The sequence below is a fragment of the Drosophila sulfurigaster genome, chromosome 2R (assembly GCF_023558435.1).
Source record: "Drosophila sulfurigaster albostrigata strain 15112-1811.04 chromosome 2R, ASM2355843v2, whole genome shotgun sequence".
In the NCBI taxonomy this organism is placed as follows: domain Eukaryota; kingdom Metazoa; phylum Arthropoda; class Insecta; order Diptera; family Drosophilidae; genus Drosophila; species Drosophila sulfurigaster.
In genome coordinates this window covers 23,179,792-23,203,740 of record NC_084882.1, presented here as the reverse complement: position 1 = coordinate 23,203,740, position 23,949 = coordinate 23,179,792, and the positions used below count along the sequence as shown (strand labels likewise).

The 23,949-nt window shown below is 41.6% G+C and overlaps 2 protein-coding genes and 1 long non-coding RNA gene across 7 annotated transcripts; 2 read left to right on the top strand and 1 right to left on the bottom strand.

The window, feature by feature from the left end:
- Positions 1-271: 271 nt before the first annotated feature.
- LOC133838394 (UDP-glucosyltransferase 2-like) lies at positions 272-4,430 on the top strand. Of its 4 annotated transcripts, XM_062269468.1 has the most exons (6): positions 277-693; positions 762-945; positions 1,078-1,473; positions 1,931-2,607; positions 2,707-2,829; positions 3,974-4,430. In XM_062269468.1, the coding sequence occupies exons 1-6, from the start codon at positions 512-514 to the stop codon at positions 4,104-4,106; spliced, it is 1,695 nt and encodes a 564-aa protein (XP_062125452.1). In that variant the 5' UTR covers positions 277-511; the 3' UTR covers positions 4,107-4,430. The 4 variants fall into 4 exon arrangements, with proteins under 4 accessions (XP_062125455.1, XP_062125454.1, XP_062125453.1 ...); XM_062269470.1 differs by lacking the exon at positions 1,931-2,607 and having other exon boundaries at positions 274-693; positions 3,974-4,113; XM_062269469.1 differs by lacking the exon at positions 1,078-1,473 and having other exon boundaries at positions 276-693.
- On the bottom strand, positions 3,971-4,854 carry LOC133838402 (uncharacterized). Its single transcript, XR_009893943.1, has 3 exons — positions 4,565-4,854; positions 4,174-4,504; positions 3,971-4,089 (listed from the first exon to the last, which is right to left on the bottom strand). It is a non-coding gene; the product is annotated as an uncharacterized LOC133838402 (long non-coding RNA).
- LOC133838398 (DNA-binding protein D-ETS-4) lies at positions 4,852-18,471 on the top strand. 2 transcript variants are annotated; one of them, XM_062269477.1, is made up of 5 exons: positions 4,852-5,777; positions 14,317-15,142; positions 15,210-15,370; positions 16,657-16,825; positions 16,896-18,471. In XM_062269477.1, the coding sequence occupies exons 1-5, from the start codon at positions 5,739-5,741 to the stop codon at positions 17,282-17,284; spliced, it is 1,584 nt and encodes a 527-aa protein (XP_062125461.1). In that variant the 5' UTR covers positions 4,852-5,738; the 3' UTR covers positions 17,285-18,471. The 2 variants fall into 2 exon arrangements, with proteins under 2 accessions (XP_062125461.1, XP_062125462.1); XM_062269478.1 differs by lacking the exon at positions 4,852-5,777 and adding an exon at positions 13,861-13,955.
- The last annotated feature ends 5,478 nt before the right edge of the window (positions 18,472-23,949 follow it).

Here is a 23,949-nt window from a genome sequence, read left to right as displayed (position 1 = left end):
GCCGTGTAATTAAGAGGCCGCCGCACGGAAATAACACTTTAAGTGGGCAGTTTTCTTTTTTGTTGTGGGTTGGGTTGGGCTGGGTTTGGGCTTGGGTTGGGAGTCAGGAGTCAAATGCGTACGAAGTCCGTTGAAATAACTTGAGCTTGGGCAATTGGCACGTGACTCGGCTACCAAAATAATCCCCAGCTGAGTCCTGAAGAGGTTTCGTTGTAGCGTTTTGCGTGTGATTTAAAAATAATTAAACACGTACAACGAATAACTGTAATTTCCAGTCACGGCAACACGCAACACTGTTTCAACGCCAGGTAGAAGGCAGAAATTTAAAATTAACATTTTTATTTATTTGAAAATAACGCTGGACTCGGCTCATTGGGCACATTTGACTCGTTTGTGCATTGAGCCGTTCGTCGTTGGCCGTTTGCCGTTGGCCATTGGCAGTTGTAGTCTGAGACCGAGTGCTGAATGTGGTTGAACGGTAAACAAGAAGCAAACACCATATCCTTCTCGAATGTCCTGGCCAAATAACTGCTGTCTGTTGATACTTTTGACGATATGCGGCTGCTGTTGTCGTTGGTGTTGTTGTTCGTCCGGTTCGTCTGGGAACGGCTCGAACATTCTGATGATTACCATGGGCGGCACGAAATCGCACAAAATACCCTTCTGGGCATTGGGTCGAGCGCTTATCAAACGGTGAGTGTCCCCCACTCACTGTTCAATTGCTGGATACTAATGCTGATGCCGATGCTGATCCCTGGCAGCGGCCATCGGATTACGTTTGTGAATGGCTTTCAAGCGGATTTTCATGTGGATGGCCTGGTTGAAGTGACACCAAAGCGGCTCGTTCAATACATACGCAACTATACTGATTGGGATTTGGTGGGCGCACGCTATGCTGGACAGCAGCCGCTCTCCATATTCGATGCCATGCGATATCCAATTGAGGTAACTGCTATGCCACATCAAAGTACACAAACACAGACAGACAGACAGAGAGAAACACACTCCCATCTGATATATGTATATGAGAAAGTAGGATAAGCTTATGGCTGACATTTATTACTCAATGGCCGACAGGCATGCAACAGTTTGCTCAGCGACCCTGCCACACATCGTCTGCTAAGGCGAGGCGTAAGGACAACAACGACACCGACAAGGACAGCGACAGCGTCAGGAACAGCGGAAGAAGGCGAAACGGATGACGGCGAGGGAGAAGAAGGCAGCCACTATCAATTGGCGATTGTAGATGGCGCATTTCCGGAGTGCGCCCTGGGCATTGTCCATAGTTTAAATGTAACGGCATTCATGTACATCAATACGGTGGCCTTCTACACCGGAAGTCTCTCGTTGGCCGGCAATCCGGTTGCGTATGCTGTCACGCCTCATGTCTTTGCCTCCTGGACGTTGCCCATGCACATCGTGCAGCGTGTGGCAAATTGTTTAACTCATGTTTTTGCCGACTTGCTGCACTGGGTTAGTATTCCTCCCCTCACCTACACTCCACCCTTTACCCAATCTGGTTTGCAGTCCGGATTGCACACATTGTCAGCCTATAGACAGCCTATTGCATACGGCATTCAACTCGTGCCTCCTTCCCTTCCTCCTTCCGTGGTCTAGGCATCCCTGTGCACTAACAAACGCATTAATCCTTGCCTTGATTTAAGACCAATTTCAGTGTGATGCGTGTGCTGTGTGCTGTGTTGTACTTGCAACACAGCAGCAGGCACGTCAAGTGGCAGCCAGTCAGTCGATACTTGTGGCTGTTGCAGGCTCACCTGACCATGATTGGCTCCTGATTTATCATGCATCAGACTGATTAAATGATGCTTAGTGGCTGCCATACCATTCCATCCCATCCCAACCCGACTCTGTGTGTATCGAGTGTGTTTGTGTGCGGCCTTGTCTAAGCTGCTTCCGTTCTGTTTCGCAGCTGTGCATGCAACGTGTGCATCACATGCTGCGCCATCATCTCGGCGATGCGGTGCCACATCCCTACGTGTTGGCCAGCGAGGTTGCCTTCATTTTGCAAAACGGTCACTTCAGTGTGACACCGCCCAGCGCCCAGCTGCCGAATGTGGCCAGTGTGGCATGCCTCCACTGCCGTCCGCCGGCTGCCAATCTAAGCCAGCTGGATATGGAGTTGTCGCAGTTTATGGACGCAGCGCCAGCTGGCGTCATTTACCTATCGATGGGCTCGTCGGTGCGCTCGTCACGATTGCCGGCGGCGTTGTGCCAACTGTTTGTCGCGGTCTTTGCGCGCCTGCCGCATCATCACGTCCTCTGGACGTGGGCGGCGGGCAACAGCACAACGGAGTCGCTGCCTCGGAATGTCCGAGTACGCGACTGGTTGCCACAGCAGGATATCCTTGGCCATCGTCGACTGCAACTATTCATTACACACGGCGGACTGCTGAGCCAACACGAGGCCGTCTACCACGGTGTGCCGCTGTTGATGCTGCCCGTGTTCTGCGATCATGATGCGAATGCCGCCCAAGCGGTGCACGATGGCTACGCGAGGCGGCTGGAGTTGGCACAGCTTACCGAGGAGTCCCTTTATCGGGCCATTCACGATGTCCTGCATAATGATAGCTATCTGCGTGCCGTTAGGTATGCAATATGCAATCTAGCTTTATATCTGTCATTTACCATTTCAATCCAATTGCATTTCGATTATCATCATCATCATTCGCATTCGTTTTGTTGCAGACGTCGACGAGCTCTTCTACACGACCAATTGGCTTCGCCGCTGCGTCAGGCTGTCTACTGGACCGAGTACGTCATCAGGCACAAAGGTGCCAGGCATTTGCAGTCGCCGGCTAGGCATATGAGGTGAGTATGTATGTTGGACCACTCTTTTGTGTCTGGTTGTTGCATCTAATTATTGCATAGACATTAATGGGCTTCGCAGTATGTGTCTGGGATATAGAACGGGGATTTGCTGATTACATTTCATAAAGTGATTACAAGTGCTTAAGTTCTTTGTGGGGCATCATTTGATGGTTCAATTCATTTTTGGAAGTTACTATAAAGATAGCACTGAAAAGAGAGTGACATAAAGAGTTAGACAGAGTCAGCTTAAAATGCTATAGGTAATTTTTGATGGGCTTCATTAATTTCGTTTGAATTGGATCTTAAATCATTTTAAAATTACTAGAAGTTATATTTGTTATTATATTGAAAAGTTAAGACCGAATTAAATTAGGTAATGTTATAAATACTTTTTGGTGAGCATTATTAGGTGGAATGTAATTTAGTCATAATCAGATTTGAATTTTCTAGATTGTTAAGGAGTATATTACACTACAATGTGACTTTGGCTGAGAATCTGGTGTATTTTGTACTATATGGTATATTTAAAAATAAATATAATATCTATATACCAAATGAAGCCGTTGTATTTTAGCGTTATATCATTTTGGTTTATTTAAAAAACTACTACAAAAAATTATATTTTTCTAGCAAATCTAGTATTATTAGAGATTGCAAATTAAAGCTTGACAAGGGCTACTACTTGAATTCTAGAAACTTTTGTTGATCATTATAAATTGATGCAATTCAATTTTAATCTGATTTAAATTTTACTAAGTTCTTAAAGATTATGTTCCTGTAAGTTCAAGCAATAAATATGTACATATATAATGAAAAAAAGACTAGAAATTGTAAATATTTGTTAGTAGGCAGTTGTAATTTAGCTTTAATTAATATTCAATTTTTCTGTAGTGCTTAAGGATTATTTTTCTACAAAATCAAGAACTTATTAGGTAGTGAAATTTAGGTTCACAGTAGCAACTTACTTGATTGTATATTATTTGCATTGTATTTTGTTGAGCATCATTAGTTGGCCTAATTTAGTTCTCCATTCACTATTTTGTTGTTTAAAATGCAGTCTTTCTTTCTTTTTGAGAAACAAGTAGCTTATTATTTATTGATAAACTTACTTTACCTTTTGTGCCATGATTGCCTTTCTGCACAGTTTCGTTAGCTACTATTCGCTGGATGTTTTCGGACTGCTGTCGGGCATTATTTTGCTGGCGTTGCATCTGCTGCGTGTTTTCGTCAAATACTTGGCTGCAATATGGCGAGCGAAAACTAAAAAGACAGTTTAAAATTTAATGGCACGAATGCAGCGAACGGAGGGGAAGAACAGGGCAGCATAATTTGATTTCGATGTACTCGTCTACGATGACAGCAGCCGGCGGCGTTTGAAGTCATTGTCCGGCCCAGACATTGTCCCATGTCCGCGGGGGCAGACAAAGCTGTGATGGCAGTGAAGTTTGTGCTCGGCTGTGCTTTGCTGTTGTAGTTGTAGACGCAGTTGCAGTTTGGAGCTGTCATCATTGCAGTTGTCATGTGCTCTTTTTATGACTTGTCAAAAATAGAAGAATTGTCATTGTGCAATGATAAATAAATGTCAAAGACTCTTTGTGAAATTGTGTTTTGCTGTTTCCGCCATTGCAGTCCCGTTGTCTTTGTGTGCCATGTAGCGGAAGCGGAAACGATAATACTGCACGCACACACACACACACACACACACACACACACACACACACACACACACACACACACACACACACACACACACACAAGGAAAAAGGAGATTGAGCTTTGTGAGTCGGTGTACTAAGAAGCCCATGGCAAACTTTACCACAAGTCGAGTGAAGTGACTTCTGACTGTCGTTGCACACTTCATTGGAATGCCAACTCATGTTGCACATGTCGCTCAGTGGGCGTGGCACTTGTAACCAGACAGCCCACGTATTATTTCGATGCAGTGATTTTTAAAGCGCAGCACAATCAATCTCACGCCTCTTGAAATTCATCGATTTAATGATAGGCAGACCGTAAGCAAAGCATCGACAACAACAACAGTAGGAAAGCTCTCTTTAAAAAACTCTTAAAGCTGCAGGCAAAGCTGCACGAGAGCTTGTGAAACCGGTTTGCGGCTCAAAAGCTTCGCGGTGTATGAGGTAAGCAGCACGATCGATGCGATCGCAGCGCACAGAAATGAGCGTGAAGACTTTGTGAACGGTTCACAGCGGACGATTGTGCCAAAATCAAAATCAACAACAAAAACAAGACACTGAGAAAGAGAGTGTGGCAACGAGTGTGAAAGAGAGAGAGAGCGAGCAAGAGAGGAACAGTGTGTGGAGCCGAAAGAATGTGTGTGAAAGAGAGCAACAAGTTTGCAAGTGGAAATTTTAACAATAAAATGCTGTGAAATACATTAAACTGGCCTCATCCTCAAGGCAACGTCAGTGTTCAAAACAAAAGCAATATCAAAAGCAACATAAATAAAAGTCAAGAAAAAACAGATATTATAATAAAAAGCACAATTCCAAATCAAATATGCGAAGGGAAAACATCAAAAACGTAAAATTTTAAAATATTTACTGCACATTATTATGAACAAAAGTGTTGAAGCAACGACAAACAAATTGCTGAGTTAAAAAACATTTGAATATAACAAAAAACAGACAAGTGAAAGACAGAAAGGGAGCAAGTGAGTGCGCTAAAAAGAAGAGTGTGTGTTAGAAAAAGACAGCCAATGACAGCGCTAGACTTTCGCAGCTAACGTTTGAATTTTGCACGCACACGCCAAACGCTGTGAACAACACAAGAAAAATAGACTAACAAAAAAAAAACAACAAGCTCACAGCTTTAGATACAGATACAAAATAGAGCTCATAGTTAAAGCAGATACAAGCGCGAATCGCTGATTATCAAGAAATTGTGCAAAAATGGAGTATGAGAAAATGATGTACATGCCAAGCGCTGAGGTAAGTCGGTGAATGCCGTTGTATACATATGTACATATGTATGTATATGCATTACTATACTATATATTGTAATAATATTCACAACTATATAAAGTGTCTAATGTCTACTGTCTACTATATATCAGTGATGATGTCTGGGTGTGATGTGTGTGGGTCGCGGCGAGTGGGTGCTTTTCAGTTTTGAGTTTATAGTAACTACAAGTCAAGCAGTTGATAGCTGACAGCTGATAACCTATTCGCATGCTCTTATCAACAGTGAAAATAGCTAAATGTAAACACCACCACACACACAAGTACGTATGTATGTATGTATCTATCTTCATCTCGGCGTGTGCTACTCGTATGCTCGAAATAATTTGCGCAATTGCCCCAGCATATGGCAGATAATGTTTTTGGCAGCCATAGCGATGCTTATTAACTTTAGGAGCCTGCCATCATCTGACTTTTAATTAGCAAAAGTACGAGCACTCCAACACACACACACAGTCACACACATAGCTCTAAGATATGTATGCTGCATGCTGTATCTGTGTGTATCTCAAAGGTAGACAGACTCAAATGAGTGTCACTAGGTGAGAGTCGCACTGCGTCGCATTGTCTGCCATACACGTTAATGTTGCTGCTGCTGGTGTTTGCTGCTGTTGTTGTTGCTACACTTGCCAGTTACATTTTCCATTTGTCTTATGGCATTTCGTTTTAATTACAACAACAACAGCAGCAGCAGCAGCAGCAGCATCAACGACGTGGAGGCATCAAACGATGGCAGCAACTTTCAAAAGATGCTTTCATTTTGCAAGAAGTGATTCTAAATGATTGTCAACTATGGCACGGCAACAATAACAACACCAAATACCAAACAGCAGCAACTGCAACAGCAGCAGCAGCAGCAGCAACAATGTCAAGCTGGCATTTCACTCGGAAAGTGCATTCCAAAGCAACTTAGAGAGGCGCACGGACAAACAGACAGACAGACAGACATCAGATACTTTTGTTGGACCTACTTAAGCTCTATATATGCTGTACACTGAGTTTGACGTTTTGCCGCAATAGCAAAAAAGCGAAAAAAAACTTGTATTTACCATTTTTGATTGATTTGATGGAAATGTGTCTGCTGCGATTTTGCACGTCGTTGTCGTTGTCGCAGTTGCTGTTGTCGTTGTCAATCTTTCTAGCAAGTCGCAGACGCGTCTTCTTCTTTAGCTTCTCGCGTTTCCAATTGCTGACACAGAAGGCAGCAACAGAAGAAACAGCAACAGCAACAGCATTAGCAGCAGCCAAGTAACAACGTTTTGCAATTGCAATTGCACATTGAAGTTGCAGTTGCAGCGTTTGGAACGTTGCAGCCACAGCCAGTCAACACTCTTATGCCTCATTATATTTATGGACATAATAAAATAAATACTATGGCCAACAATTAAAAATGCAAGCGCATTTGCCGCTTTCGCAGGCAGCAAAACAAAAAGCAAAAATAAGAAAAGAAAAAACAAAAAGCAGCAACACAGAAAAAGAAAAGAAAAACTGACATGACATAAATATTTCTCAAGTGTTGCTGACAAGTTGTTGCAGCCTCTTCTACGTTTTCACAACACACATCAAGAACTATTCAAGTCAGCAAAGATTAGAGGTACAGCCAAGCACGAAGCTAAGCAAAGCCCTTTGGCCAATTGCTGTTGTTGTCGAGTATCAATCAAATTCTGTTAGTCAAATTCATATTTATTACACAAATGTAATTCGTTGGCATTTTTGTTTTGGGTGTGGCGCAGTAGTTTATTATTACCTGTCTATATATATATATACGATTATACTTGTACTTGTACTTACGATTGTTGTTGTCTGTTGATTTGCAAATCGCGCACTAAACGCACATTGAAGATGTCGCCGGGCTCTTATGCAAATTGAAATGAGTTGGCTGGCGCAATGTCTTTTCCACAGAATAATTGTCCATGCGTGCGTTGCATAATGAGCAGAGCCACAGCAGAAGACTCCAAATGGTCATGGGCATGGGCAGACAGATGGAAAGACAGACACAAACAGACCAAGTCATCGGCCAAGCTAAGGCAAAGCCAAGCCAAGCCAAGCCTGCCTGCAAGATACTCGAGTTCAGTGCCTAGACATTGATATGGGATGGGCAACGTCTACTACCAACTGCTGTGAGTACTCTTTGCTTATTGTGGGTGTGCGAGTGTGCAAGTGTGTGTGTGGTTACATTGCTCTCAGTGGGCATTGTGTGCTTACCTGTTTGAGGTGTCTAAATAGCTATGGGCAAAGTGAATGGCCATAGTTCAGGCATAACTCAAATGAGTAAGTGCAATGGATTATTGGTATGTGCTTGCTGGATAAATATTATCACACAATGTAGCAGCTCAGCTCCTCAGAATATATATACAACTATATATATGTAAGCTGCCCTTTGTTGGTATGCCAATATCCTGAGCAACAAGGCTTTAATGGCACGGAATGGCTTAATTTGCACTCTTTGAATTTCCATTATGGAATTTGTAGTTTTCCTGGCTTAAAAAATTATTGTAGATACCAATTATAATTTGTTGACTCATTAATTCTAAATTCAATGAATATTTAAATTAAGTTTTTAAGCTTTCTACTCATAGGGTAGAAGGGTATAATAACTTTAGTGCCTGCACGAAATGTATGTAGCAGGCTAAAAGAAGAATCTCTGACCCTAAAAATTATATATTATCTTGATCAGCGTGAACAGCCGAAACGATATAGACATGTCCGTCTGTGCGTCTATTATGGTATAATTTAAATGTAGTACTATATCAATATACCAATTATAGTCTTAATTATTTCTGCGGTATAATAATTTGGTGTATTTTAAAAATAATACTGAACTGGGTAGCGTTTATCTCACAGTCGATCACACTCGACCTTAGATCTCTTACTTGTCTATATTATATTAAACACTGAAGTTTCAAGTGTTATTCCTTACTATTTAATGCATAATGATTTTATACTCATTGCAGGATGTTGACTCATAAAGCATCTACCATAGCTAACCTAATGAATATTTATATTAATTTTTTCAATAAGTTGGAATTTTGTGTATTATTTATTGAGCCATGTAAAACCTTTTTTGCCATATCCCGGAACAATTTGGTTTCCAGAGCTAGGTACCAAAGCATTTGCATTTCTATTTTGCATAAATAGTTCTGAGTTTCTGTGTCTGTTGTGTTGTGTTGTTATCTAACAGCTGCAGAAACCTTTTAGCCATGCTCTAATGCAATGTTATGGGCTTACAGGCTTGAAGCATAATTGAAATGCAGTGATCACTTGAAGGCTGACTAAACAAGATTTGTGTGTTCACCTTGTGCACTCGGGCTCGTTGCAACAATTTATTGTGTTGCATGAAATGTCGACAATTAAATGCAATGCAAACGACATTATCCAAAGAGAACACAATTAAAAATTGCGCCGTCACGAACTGCGATCTATTCGTTGTACTAAAAGCAAAGCAAAGCATAGCAAAAGCAATGCGAACGACAACGAGCGATGTAAAAATAAGCAGAAATAATTCTTGTCTCAGTGACAGCTTAACCCACGCATACAAGTTGTGTCTAAGTATCTGCGAGTACGAATATCTGAGTATCTACTTGTGCGAGTATCTGTGTACATACGTGGATTTGTGCACTTATGCTCTTGACTCTTTGCTGTCGTTGTCTATTGTCTGTTGTCTGTTGTCCGCTGCTGTCTCTGCTGTTTGTTTTTGTTTGCTGACAGCGGCTCAACACTCTTAACGTGGCCCCCGTAACGTACACGCGGTGCCCTCTCAAACCCTCTCGTAATTAATTAAAAAAATTTTGCGCTTGCGCGACGAACGGCTTTCGAGGTTTGTCTTTATGTTTGCCCGCTGATGCTTTTTTTTGTTGTCGTTGTCGTTGTCATTTTCGTTTTGTTGCTTCCATAGTCATAATGCGATTAGAACAGATTACCAGACAGAATTGTCCCCGCAGTCAAGCAGGCCAGGCAATCAGCCAGTTCAAAGCCAGTTGAGTTGAGTTGAGAGCTAGTAAGTCAGTCAGTCGGTGAACACCTGAGGCTTTTGCACACAATTTGCATAGTTTGTTATATTTAGTGCAAGAGCAACAAATATAAATATAAATTAATTTAAATAACACTTGGCAATAATTCAACATCAACATCAACATTAACATCCACATCATGATTTCAAGGCTGCTGCAATTGCAATGGTAGCTGCTCTACCCTTCACTTTACTGCCCCAGGGGAGAGTTGGGGGGCACACAGCACACAACACACAACACACACGTCGTATGCGCAATGTTGCCTGCCCAAGGTTGGCAAATGGTTTTCTTTGTCTACCTGGCCTCACAGTTGGCTTGTGGCATGCCTTAGTGCCTGGGCGCGCCCCCGCGTGTAAAGCCATGCTTAATTTATTTATATAGATCGTGCGCTTGCCTTAGGCGTTGGCCATTTCATTTATTATTAACTTGGACAACATTAAGAACAACAATAACAGCTCACAAGTGGTAGCTGTGCGCTCTATAGTTCTATACGCTTTCGGCGAGTTCTTTTGGCCACAGCTTCTTATCTGATCGTCGCTTTATTAAAGCTTTTGTCGCTGCTAAAAGGAACGTTCTGACAACGTAAACGTAAACTTGATTTTATTATTAGGCAAAGCATAGCATACACCACACACACACACACACACTCACAAAAACACAAACAAATACAAACTCGCACACAGAGAGAGACTCGAGTCGAGTCAACTACTATGCCACATTCTTGAGTCTGTCTGTGAATTGTTCTAATGAATTTTGTTATTTTGTTGCTATTGGCCCCAAAGTCATACAAATTGTTAAACTTGTTTCTGGTTTTCTGGCCAGCATATTTCAATTTATTACTTATCCAGATTGTTGAATATTATTGTTGCTAATTTTATAAGAGTTTTTTCTTCTCTTTTTATTGTTTTTTATTTCCCTTCGTATTGAAGTAACGAAGTTTTATCAAATGTTGCTACTGCTCTTGTCATGTCGTAGCCCACAAAAAAAAAGTATATATTGTATATTGCGTAGCTTGCTCTGAATTTTTGGCCTACGCTTCTTTATTTACATTTTGTGTTGTTTTTCTTCTGTTCGACTTTTAATAAAATTATTGCGAGTTTCCTGAGTGTGTATCTGTGTGAGGTTGTGTGTGTGTTTGGTTAACATGACTCAGTTATGATTTCATTTCTGTTTTGCTAGATTTTGTAGACTGCTTTAAGATTTTAATCAGCGAACTGAAGCATAAAGCTCGAAGATTTAAAACAATCACTTCGAGATAAATATTTCAGCACACACATACATATTAATATATATGAATATATGAGTGTATTCAGCTGTGCCACTTTTATATTCGTCAGTTCATAAAAAGTGTTTTAGAATGAAGACAAAGGCACAGTTTTCATTCTTGACGAAGTTTTGGTGAGTTATTTCCGAGAATTATGGAAACTTCAAAATTGGTTGACTACGGAATACCCAAACTCGAATCGAATTTGCATTGAAATGAGTTGGTTAAATACCTAGAAGAGACACAAATACAAACTAAATGTTTTTATGCTTCAATCTGTCTGAAAATCGTTTGATCCACAGCTTTATCGTTGAAAGTTATTTGACACATTGTAGGAGTATTTTGTATTGGTTTTTTTTTTTAACTTTTGTAAATGTCTTTAAAAATAGACCTGTCAGTTAAATGGATCTATTAAAAGTTTGTGGCTTTTCTAAAAATATAAATCGGCGACTACAGAAATACAAAAATATCTGCCTCGCCCTGGCATTCTGTCAGTTCAATTCACATTCTCAATTGCCGTTGTGGTTAAAACACTTTTGTTACTTTGTTGTTGTTAGTTTTATTTTTTTTTCTGTTCATTGTTGTGCCAACTTTGACACCAAAGCCGCTGGCATATAGAATTTTGTTGTTTGTTGGGACTTTTTGTCCAAGTGTTTTTCGATGGAAATAAATGGCAGCGAGCAACGAGCAACAGGAACAACAGCAGGAATAACAAGAGCAACCATATCATGTTCTTTTTCAAATTACCAATTTGTGACGTTTATTGTGGGTGATAATGCATGCGTATGTAGATATTCCAATAACTACTTATTAGATGTGTGCATGTAGTGGTGTCTTTATTTAAATCTGAACTGATAGGTTTATTGACAGGCGTGTCATGTCAGTCAGAGTCGGTGTTGCGAATGAAATATGGTCTCATACTTTGCTGGACAGCAAGCAAGAGTTGGCTAAATGCGGCACAAAAAGCCTTTTGTTTGACCAGATATTGTAATAAAATTTCGTATTTTTGTAGGCTATTGGAAACTCCCGTCAGAATGTGAGTGTGAGAGCATGAGTATTGAGACATTTAATTAAAATTTACGGACTACGTTAGTTGTTGATTGTTGTTGTTGCTGGATTGCCTGGTTGTTTGCTTGTTTGTTTGTTTGCACAAAGTGAATAGCAGGAAATATAAGACGGAATAACCCGAGTGATCTAATTGCCACAAGCCTCTCAGAATGTGGGCATTGTGTTTTCGGGGTACTTAATGGTCAAGCGAACCCAAATAAATCAATATTTATATATTGAAAATAAATGCCATTTTTTCTGGTTTCTCGACAGATGGAGAATAGAGATTGAGAGCGAAAGATAGAAAGATAGAGTGAGAGTGAGAGAGAAAAAGTCTTTTTCCCAATAACCAATTAAGGCTTTTCGATTTCTTTTTTCTCTTTATTTTGGGCAATTTATGATGGCATCAGTTAAGGGCATGCCCATAAAAATGTAGACTGAGACCGAGATTGTTTATGGTCTATAAATAGCAGCAAGTGTGAGACATTCACTCCCTCTAATCGGGGGGGCTAATAAATATGCACTTTGCTTAGCACTCTTAACAGATTTAATGGTTATTTTTATTGAGTCACTTGCTGCTGACCAGCAGCTGTGCTCAGCCTGGCGGCTGTTGAATCACTTGACCAGTTTTGTGCCTTACAACGAGAGGATTGAGTGAGCGGCCCCCTTTTCGGGTGAAGCACCTTTTTGTGGGGGTCTAAGAAAAAGTACATAGAATGCCGATAATAATAATAGTAGGCAATGTTTAAACTAAGCTTTAGCGCTGCCAATTAACAGCTAGCTGAGAAAAGCTAACAACGAAAATCACTCATACGCCCAGTGTTCGTACAATTAAAACATAAAAATTGTATTAACATCGTGACTGGTTGAAAATCTAAACAAACGACGACGACGTCAATATTGTATTGACACAGCAGCCCCCCGTCGATGTCGCCTCCCCCCTCCGTCCACGTTCAACTGGGTCTCGCATTGCGCGCTCTCGAGCTAAAACTGCAAATCGGAAAATCCAGAATGAGCTGTTAAATTAATAATAAGCGCAAAGCGCAGCAGCACAAAGACACTGTCAGCTACACATAGCTCTCCTCCCCTCTCCACCACCACTCTTCGTCACTCCCCTCTTACATTTTTCGCTTGCCTCTACCACCCGCTAGGACTGGCCTGGCCTGGTCTCAACGATGGCTGCTGCTGTGTGAGAGCTTAATGAAAAACCAGTTTACACAGCATTCACTCAGAGGCAACAAAAAAAGAAAAAAAACTGTAGATGATCATAAAATTCAAACAGCCAAAGCCACAGCTAAAGTCAAAGCCAAAGGCAGCTGCACAGAAAGCGAAAATGTATATTTATTGCATTGCATGTTGTAATGACGCCTTCAACTCTAAATACAAACTAATCAAGAGTGTGTATATGCTATATACTATAGTTTTGTGTGTTTTGTTCGAGTTAAGGGTAGCGAAGAGAATTCTCAGAGAATACGTTTCGATATTGATCTAGTCATTGTTCTGCTCAAAAAGCACACGCTGCTTTCAGCTTGTTATTAGTTTAAATTGCCTCTCCGCCTTCACTCCACTTCCACACACGGTTTAGATAGATAGTTGGTTACGATCTAAGGCTTCAAGTTGGGCTCTGGGTTTTTTTGCAATCAGTTTTCATGGCGTCACAGACTCCCGAGTCTCGGAGTGTACAGCAAGCACACTTTGGCTCACAGCTCGACTTTTAAGTTGATAAATGAGTAAATCAATGGCGCTTTGAGCTTAGTACGAATCTTGCCTTTGTCGACAGCGGCTTAACATTTGGATACCGCAGCGATACGCTTGGAAACACTTAAGGTTAAAAACATACAAATACAAAAATCGAAATCAAAATCGTAATACTGCCATATGCAGCGGCTTTTGTTGCTGCTGCTGCTGTTGTAACATTTGGGGCAGGTAGGTGCCGACTACCAGTTGAAATTAGAAAGGCAGCAGCAACAGTACCAAAAAAAATAAATACAATAAAAAGAGTGAAAAAAAAACGAACTTCGGTCTGGCGTCTGTGGTCTTCGATCTTTTCCATCTCGGGAGTGCTAATTAAAACCAAGTGAAATACTTTAATTAATTAGTGCGACGAATGCGAAATATTAAGATATTGAGGCTGTGGCTCAATTAGCAGTGGAACTAACCTCTCTTCTCTATCTCTTCTTTCGCATAGATGCCGCACAATTCACAGTTTAAACTTGGCGCCGCGGTGAGCACAGAACAATTCCAGAGCCAGACGACGCCGGAGCAACAATTCGCCGCTTACTCCTATGCGGATAACTTTGATTTGTCGCTGCTGCCGGAGGACGCGGGCATTCCCACAACAGTTTATCAGTACAACGCACCACAGATTAAGATCGAAAGTGCCTGGGATTGCGCCAGTGTTGGCGGCGATCTACACGAACAGTTGGCAACAACCAGCAACAGCAGCAGCCATCAGCTGATACCGCCTCCGCCCGCCTATCCGCACAGTGCCTATCCCTCGCCTCAGTCGAGTCCGCAGCAGTCGGACTTTGCCTCATTTGCCTACGGCAATAAGTACAACGGCAGCTACGATTGCCTGAGCAGTCCTTGTCCCTCGCTGGACGCCAGCAGCATCAAGCAGGAGCTGCACATTTTGCCGCCATCGCCACCAGAGTCCAATTGCGAGACACCTTCGCCTAGATCGGCGTGCAGCGACGGCAGCAGCAGCATCAAGGCGGAGCCTTTGGATGTGGATGTGGAGAACTACATAGATTTGAATTCATTGCTGCAGCAGCAGCAGCAGCAACAGCAGCAGGAGCAACTAACGGAGACGAAGCCCAGTCATCAGCTGTTGCGCGAGTGCCTCGAGGACACAACGTTCCAGAAGAAGCACAATCTGAAGCCGCTGGCACTGGAGTCGTTCATCGGTGGCCTAGCCGAGGTGCGTGGTGACTTTGAGCCGGTCATTTCGCTGGCGCTGGAGCATGCCAAGCGTGAGGCGGACGCCATCTGCGCGGAGCTGCAAATATCGCAGGGTAGGTGAACAAGACTATAATGCTATATAAATGATTTATTTGATTTGTTTTCGTCTTGCTGTTGCAGATCCAAATGCTTGGACGTCCGCCCAGGTGCATGCATGGCTACGATCCACCCTCGCGCAGTTCAAGCTGCCGCCGGCCTTGAATCTAGAGTTGCAATTCAGCGAGGATGGCGCCGCACTTGCATTACTCAGCGAGGAGGAATTCATGCGTCGTCTGCCCGAGGTGAGTACATAAAAAATTTACATATTTTATCGATATTCTGGCCATGTGACTGACTCAACTTGTCGACGATTACAAAATCGAAAAAATGGGGTAGCTAATAAGCATAATACAAGAAGACAATGCAAATGCCAAAAGCAAAACCAAACGAAAAAAAAGACATGAAAGAAAAGAGGGAGAGAGAGAGAGAGAAAAAATCGAATACCAATCGATGCGATTGAATTGAATTGAATTTCGCGTACGAACCCAAAACCAACTGACTTGTCTTGTGTTTAAACTTAAGGTGAGAAAAGAGAGAAACAAAAAACAATAACAAAACCAAAACCAAAACTTTAAAAGAAACAAGTTTCGTAACTGACGTTGACGTCATGGCCCAGACCAGAGCAGCAGCAACAGCAACAACAACAGCAACAGCAACAACATGGATCGATCGATCGGTAGCAGGCCCAACCAAATCGGAAAGCCAAACGCCAAAACGACAAACCTGTTGCCAACAATTAGGCAAAAAGCTTGCGGCATCAAAAACTACTCCAAATGCGTTCCCCTCTCCTCTCCTCTCCCCTGGCAAAACAAAGTGCCAGTCAGCACTTTGCCAAAAATATATCAATGATTACATTTGCCAATCGGTGAAATGGCGTCGCATCAAAGTGCCTGCTGTTGTTGTTGTTGTCGTTGCTGATTGTTGTGTTGTGAGTGCAACCAAAATGATAACAAAAGACTTGAGCAACAAACGTGAACGCGAACGCAAACGCAAACGCGAAGAGAGCGCGGCAAGAAAGAGAGAGGGAGAGAGAGAGAGAAAAATTAGTAACCGTGGTCATGGCTGTAAAGGTGAAAGAATGTGTGAAGGTTGTTTGGTGAAACTGCACAGCACTTGGTTGATTACGAGCCGTTCGTTGCTGTTTGCTGTTGTGGTTGCTGTTGTCGCTGCCGTTGCCGTTGCCAGTTCCAGCCGAAGCTAAAACCAAAGTCACAGCAAGCAGCTCAGATGACAGCGAGACGGCACTTGAATTGAGCCAACGACCAGCAACGACATTGCAAGGTGAAAGTAAGTCGCTGGCGTTGTTGCTCTCTTCTTGCTGCTGTGGCTGCTGCTGTTGCTGCTGTTGGTAAATGGCAACTGCAACTACGACTACAACTACAACAAACACACATAATTTATGCGTGCAGTTAGCAGATAGAATTCGAATTGATATGCCGTCTCTCTTGAAGCAGATTGAGATTTATGCGCGCTGCACTTGGGCTCAATTGAAATTTATCTTTTGTGGCTTTCTTTCGTTTCGTTTTAGAGTGGCAGCACATTGCACGCACAGTTGGAGATATGGAAGATGGCCTATGCCGATCAGTTGGGCAATAATCATGCTACAACTGCCATCGAGAATGCACAGCCATCACAAAATATGTGGCCCACACTTGAATATCCAGCGCAGACGAGTCTCGAGCACGAGGACAGCGAAGGTGCGCACTCAACAAAATCAAAATGAAATTCCTTATCTTTATCTGTATTTTTTGTTTTGTGTCTATGCAGATGACGATGATATGGAGGTTAGTGTGACACCAGCCACAGTTGCTGCCACCGCCACTGCCACGTCCACGGCCACGCCCCCTAAGCGTACGGCGGGCACACGCAATGGCGGCGGCTCGCACATACATCTCTGGCAGTTCCTTAAGGAGCTGCTGTCGGCGCCTCAGGTTAATGGCACTGCAATACGTTGGATTGATCGCAGCAAGGGCATCTTCAAGATCGAGGATTCGGTGCGTGTGGCCAAGTTATGGGGCAGACGCAAGAATCGACCAGCGATGAACTATGACAAGTTGTCGCGTTCGATTCGGCAGTACTACAAAAAGGGCATCATGAAGAAGACGGAGCGTTCGCAGCGTCTCGTCTATCAGTTCTGTCAGCCGTATCATCAGTAAGCAAACAAAAAAAGAAGGGAGATGAATTTGGGGTAGTCTGAGTTGACTAGTTCTAAGGCTATTTATTTTATTTTATCTTTGTTTAAGTGTCATTCAAGTTCGCCCCGTGAAATCTCCGAATAACGTGTGTAACTATGCTCGACTAGTCCCGCGGATTTAGCGAGTTTTAGTTTCCTTTTGTATATACATATTGATAATTCTTTAGCACGAAGGTAAGTTCGTGCATTAGTTCGACTTGAGCGACGAGCGAGAGGAGTAGAGTTTGGTTTGGTTAGGAGACAAAGTCTCATTCAAACACTCACACTCGACTTTCGACTCGACTCGAGTTGATTAGGCTAAAGTCAACTGGCAATTGGCGAAGGTAAGTTCGTCGTGTCGTTGGCTTTAAGTTACTTCACCCTCCCCCCCTCAAATCAATCATTTAAATTGCAATTGTGTGCGGGGGCGTGGCAATTTTGTGGGCCCCCCAAACGAACTGCATGAGTTTGACTTACCGGCGGCATCTTTATTCAAATGTTGTCTGTGCGCCTCGAACCTGTGTTGATCTCCCCTTCTGTCTTCGATTGTCATTGTGCTATATGTTATTGTTGTTGTTTGTGTTGGCGTGTTGACCGCCATTAGTAGCCTGTGGCGAACTTGGCCAAAGGTCACACACACGCGCACACATACGCACTTGTATGTGGCGCAAGACCAACAACAACAGGTAACAATAACAAGCATAAGAAAATGTCAACAAGGCAGCAAAGGGAATCAACAAAACCAAAATGGAACGAGGCAGCAGTCGTTAAGGCAGCATTGAAGGTGTTGTGGTAATTTTAGGAACCATATATCTATGATATATCAAAAGTAAGTTCTATGAACAACAAAACAAAAAAACAACGAACAATTTGTAACGAATACGATTAGTTTGATAAGCAGCAGCACAAATACAGAGAAAAGTACTTACAATTTTATTGTTGTAGTACTTTCGATTTTCTACTTCTAAGTTTATTTTCCGATAGTTCTAGAGTTCTCGAAAATTTTCTCTCTTCTCTTCCAAAATGAAAAGAGAAAAAATTTTCGATGCATCGATGTATAGTTAGTATAGAAGTTGAAAACTTTTGCGCAAAAACTTTAATACTTAATTATTTATTATTTGCATTATTATGATTACTTGTTATTGCGGTGTTGGTACAAAGTATGCGTTTTGTATGTGTGCGAGAGAGAGAGACAGGCGGATAAAAAATCGGTTAAGTTAATTTTTAGTATTTATTTTTTTGTGTTAATTTTTAAAACGATTTATAAAAGGTAAACAAAATCGCATTATTGTTACATAATGCGCCAAAGTCAATTGTTATGCTTCTAATTATTTGTATTTTACATTTCGCGTTTTGCATTTTGCATTGTCGCGGCGTTTTGCATTTTGCATTTGCATTTGCTCATTAATTTTACAGTTTTCATTGAATTATTTAACCAGCGCGGTTTGGCATAGTAGTTGTTTTTGTTGTTTTTCTTTATGCATTAATATTGTATGCATTACACAATTTATATAGAATAAATGCAAAACAAATATGCAGATTCGCGCACAGATATTGTAGTTATTGATATAGGTATAATTATGATATTGTTTGAACGTTTTCGCTTCCCCACACACACACACACAGATACATATACAAATACACATACATATACATATATAGATGTAGATATAGTTACAGCTATCGATACGACTACATTTGTAAGATTTACGTTCAATTTTATTGTACATTGTGCATATTTATGACATGCAAACTATTTATTTATTTATTTAACTAACATATTGTCATGCTCGAAAATTCCAATAATAAAATCTAAAACAAAAAACAATAAAAAAAAATAAATAAAAATCACACACGCCCAAAAACAAAGATCTGCTTTATTCCTCGACAAGCTGTGAGGCGCTTTATTAAATCCTTTGAATCGCATTTAATGCCACTTTTAAATAAAAGCGCTCTTTAAACCTGATTCTAACGTATTTTACAGCAATTGCGAGGGTGGTTTATTATGTTGATGTTACGTAATGAATACATAGGTTATGTATTTACACTTTCATTATTGACAATGAAAATTGAAAACATATATGTATCATTCTCGTTATTTCTAAAATATTACTTCAGCTGAATATCATTAGTATTAATTTTGTTAATATTTTTATATATTCAAAGGCAATAAGTTATTATCTTCAAATCAATTATAGTTTTTTTTTTCAAGTTTTCAATTCTGTTCTTCTTTACGTCAATACTATCAAATTCATAATGTTATAATTTTATTTATCATGACTTTAGCAATTTCGCACTATTTTCGACTATTGAGTTTTCCCAATATTGTTTCTAATTAATACATTTTTAACAAGTGTTAAAATTTGTATAATGCTGATCTATTATTTATCATGAAATTTATTTCAATGTACTATTTAATTTAACTTTAAGTGCTGGGACACTTACATTCTGATTAAACTTCCGCTGCTGCTACTACTGTTCTACTTTTGGGATGTTGATGGCTTATCTCGCGACTTATGAAACCAATAGCTATCGACTTGCTAATGCTAGCCGATACCGATAGTGTCTATCGACTAGCCTTCACATTTACTACATGTATGGTCTACATTGTTTAACAAGATACGTAACATATTTCATAAATATAATATAATTTATGTTGTCATTTTATTTAACTTTAATTCAATTTGCTAGTACTTTATACTTCAAGTTTTAAGTTTTGATTGCTCTCATTTTCTTTGTCAATGACCCCATTAAATATATTTACTTTTTATTTAAATGTATTTTCCCTTTCGCATTAAAGTCAGCTCTATTGAAATCTCTTAACTTTAGTTGCCACCCTCGTTGGGTTCAAAAGCTTTTTAGATTACCCTGTCAGTCATGCTGGGGCATTGCACTTGTGTGTGACTGTATCCAGAGTAGAGCAGAGCAGAGACTATTTCCATGCAGCCAGCGAATTTTCAATCAGCTATTTTCAAAGCAAGTTGTGCTAACAACGCCGATGATTCGAGGGGCGAGGGTGAGCCTTAGGGGCTATTTGCCCCGATCCAGTCAGCGCAAAAGAGGGATACTGAGGAAAATACGTGAAATGCCGTTCAATATGCAGTGGCTACATATTATAGTATGGAATCGACCAATGCAGAACGACTTATTTAGTGAGGTGAAGTATTGCTCATTATAGAGAAGAGTCTGCTTTTAGTTAAGCTGTTATTTTGAAGCTTAGTTAGCAAATATGTACGAGTATGTTTATATATATATGCCTTTGCCTTTGCCTCTGCCCTTGCCTTGGCTAAGATTATTTTAATGCGCTTCAATGAGTTTATCGTCCTTGTTGTCCACATCATTCCCAAACGCGAAAAGCGAATGCGAACGTTGTGCCCGTGGGCTGCTGCTTCATTTAAATACTAAATCGCATTAAATGCCATCAAGTGGAAAATTCCCAAAAGCAATAAATTTATTGCTTGCTGCACAGTCCACGATCACGCCCAGTTCTTCGTCATCTCAGCATCAGCAGCAGCAGCTCGAGCATCCACATCCGTATCCTCATTCACATCCTTGCGCTGCGTCTCCTTTTCGTCGTCTGTCACTGCTCTCACTTTTCTTCTTGAGGGAAAGCCTTATGTATAGTGCTTACGTTATACAATATTTGCATTATAGCTTTCAGCCCCACTGACTAGCTGTTGGCTGCCAGGATTGCTGGCTGGCTGGCAGGCTGGATGGTTGACTGCCATCCTGCCTGGCTGACTGACTGACTGCTTGACTGCCTTTTTTTAAGGGGATGGGGAGGGGTTGGAACACTATGACGCTATGTTTATCCTTAGACATCCTGGCATTGTCTTTGTCCCCTGTCTTTGTCTTTGTCATACGCTCGTTTGGTTTTTATCTTCAGTCATTTTTGTTGTTGTACTCGCTCTGTTTTCCTGTATTTCTTGTTTTTTTTGTGTTAGAGTGAAACTACAAAGACAAATATTTAATTGAATTAGTGCAGCAAGCGTTAAGCAGACAATGCAAGACAAGGCCACGCCCACATCCACGCCCATGCCCCGTCTTCTATATCTGACTGTCTGTCGAATTTGAATATTGTGTTTGATTCATCAACAGGTTCGTTAGGATCCCCGTTACATAAGCCACGCAATTCTTATGTTAATTTGTCAATTGCAGCCCAAGTTTAAGTCCGACCACCCAAAAACAGTGCTTTGCTGGTAAATGCTGATAATTACGCTTGGGTTGCCAATTGTTCAGCCCTTTTTTGCTGTTGTTGTTGTTTTGTTGGGGACCTTGTCTACTAAGCCCTTTGGTTGCCACTTGTCAGTTGTCACTTTTGTTCGACCCGAGCTCGCGCGTTGCCAGCCAATTTTGAATGCTTAAAAATAGCCTCGCAATTTTGCACGCATTGATGAACTTTGTACCTTTATTGTTGTTTTTCTTGGCCACGGCCTTTAATTAGCATAATTGGTAATACTCGCGAGTCGTCTATCTCTCTTTCTCTCCTAAATTCCATGACAAAATTTTCGATATTCGTTGCTAATTAAATGTGACGCCTAATCAATTAAGAGTTTCCAGCATTTTGGGCAGCCAGTTCGTCTGTGTTCGGTGGCTTTGTGTTGTTTGCTCCACTTGGCTTAAGAACATCCGCCAGCCGAGTTTGATGTGTAAATTTTACATTAGGCTAATACAAGGTACAAATTGCTGGCCAGCTGTGCCGCATACCAAACGTGGTAAGTGAAAATTCAATTTAAATTGATGTCGACTGGCCCAAGGACCAAGAGCCAAGGCAAAAGCCAAGCCGAGCCGAGCCAAAGTAAGTATATGCCATTTAACTTAAGTACCTTGGCCACAGACGCGCTCTCCCTTTCTCTCCCCCGCACTCTGTCTCTCTCTCGCCTCACACAAGCCGTTGGTCAGACGTTTGTGGCCACGTAAAATAGGTAACAAGTGGCCAGACATTTGGGTCTACGACAGGGCCCCACACGTTCAGCGTCGGCCCATGACTGCGAAATCAGCGTCGACGCCGCCAAAGCAGCAACAATTTTAAAAATTCATAAAAATGTTGCTGCAGCCCCGTCAGAGGCGAAGGCGGTGACCAAGGAGATGCCCGGGGTGGTGGTCAGCCAAAGTGTACACGTTGGCTACTTCATTTTTCAAGTGTGTTTCAATTTCAGTTTCAGCTAAAAGCTGCTGCTTCTCGCTGCCGCCAGCTGCCTGCCTCACCTGATCAGTTCAGCTGTCCAACTCAACTGTTCAGTTGGATGTCTGACTTCTCGTTCTTGTTTTGTGGTAATGCAATTACAATTTTTTCTGTTTTGGCCAAGTCATGAAATATAAATGAGGTTTAAGCACATTGCACAGTAAGTGTCTAAAATCTCAACCACACACGGACAAACATTCAACAAGTTTTGGGGCCAAAGTAACCAACAAACCTACGCACAATCATAAATATCATCCAAGAAACGAGCAACAAGAACCGTCGTCCTAAGCCCAAAACCGAGCAGAAAAACCTTTTTTTCTGTCTTCTTTTTGCCACTTTTCAATTAACTTAAAATATATACACGAGCATTTTGGGTTGCCCAAAGGGAGCAGCGACCCATTCCCCCTGCCCCTGTTCCTGCCCCATCCATTTAAACAATTTCCTTCAGCTCAATTTTTATGCTTCACTTTTTTTGTGTGTGGAATGCCGAAATTCCGTTGCCTACTTTTAAGCGCAGCATTTAGTTAAGTGCATTTGATTTGGGGAAAAGGCCCCACGACACAGGTTAACAGCGCGTAATGCCAACAACTGAGTTGCAATTTATTGGATTAAGCATCCAAAGCCCCAATGAGATATCTATATATATATATACACTGAATACTATATATGTGTGTATACTGTGCGTATACTTAATGCCAGAGACAATAACCGCATTATGCGGCTTTATCAGATGGCCAGCTATCGTGGGGATTGCGTGTACACATACAAAATTGTATTCAGTTCAATTGGTCAATGGCCCCGCAAACAAAAATTCAAATCGATTCGTGTGCGTAGAACTTAGTTGAAGGAAGGCACATGACTGGTCGCATTGTTGGGCGTTTTTAATTAGTTGTGTCGCAATGTGCTTGGCAGCGCATTTAATTTAATCACGTGCCGTAAGCGTCAAATATTTAAGCAGCATTGAAAATTGCGTATACAGCATGTGGCCCAAGTCGGAGCTTCTCCTCCTCTCACTCCTCTGGGAACTGTTCTGGAGAGAGGAGGAAAAGGCAGAGGCAGAGGCATTTGTGTTGTAGGCGTCGGCAGACTGGCTGGCTGGCAAATGTGTTGACGCAGTTTACAATACACAATGGGCCCAGCACATACACAACACTCACACACACACACACCGAGACACACACACACACACACATCTAGTACAGAGCTGTAATTATGAATTTCATAATCATTTTGTTAATATGCGCAGCACGCGACGCGTTGTCGGGGCGCTTGGAATAAATTGCAGTAGCGGCAGGAGTCAAAGCTAAGGTCCTGAGCGTCTCCTTCGGTGTGTGTATCGGTGTGTATGTGTGTGTGTGTGCTCGCTTATCCTGCGGGGAATTAAAAATAATTTGGGTCGTTTTGCTGTGCGTTTGCCAGGTGTTAGCCTCTATCTACGTATGTCGTGTGTCTGTGTGTGTTTG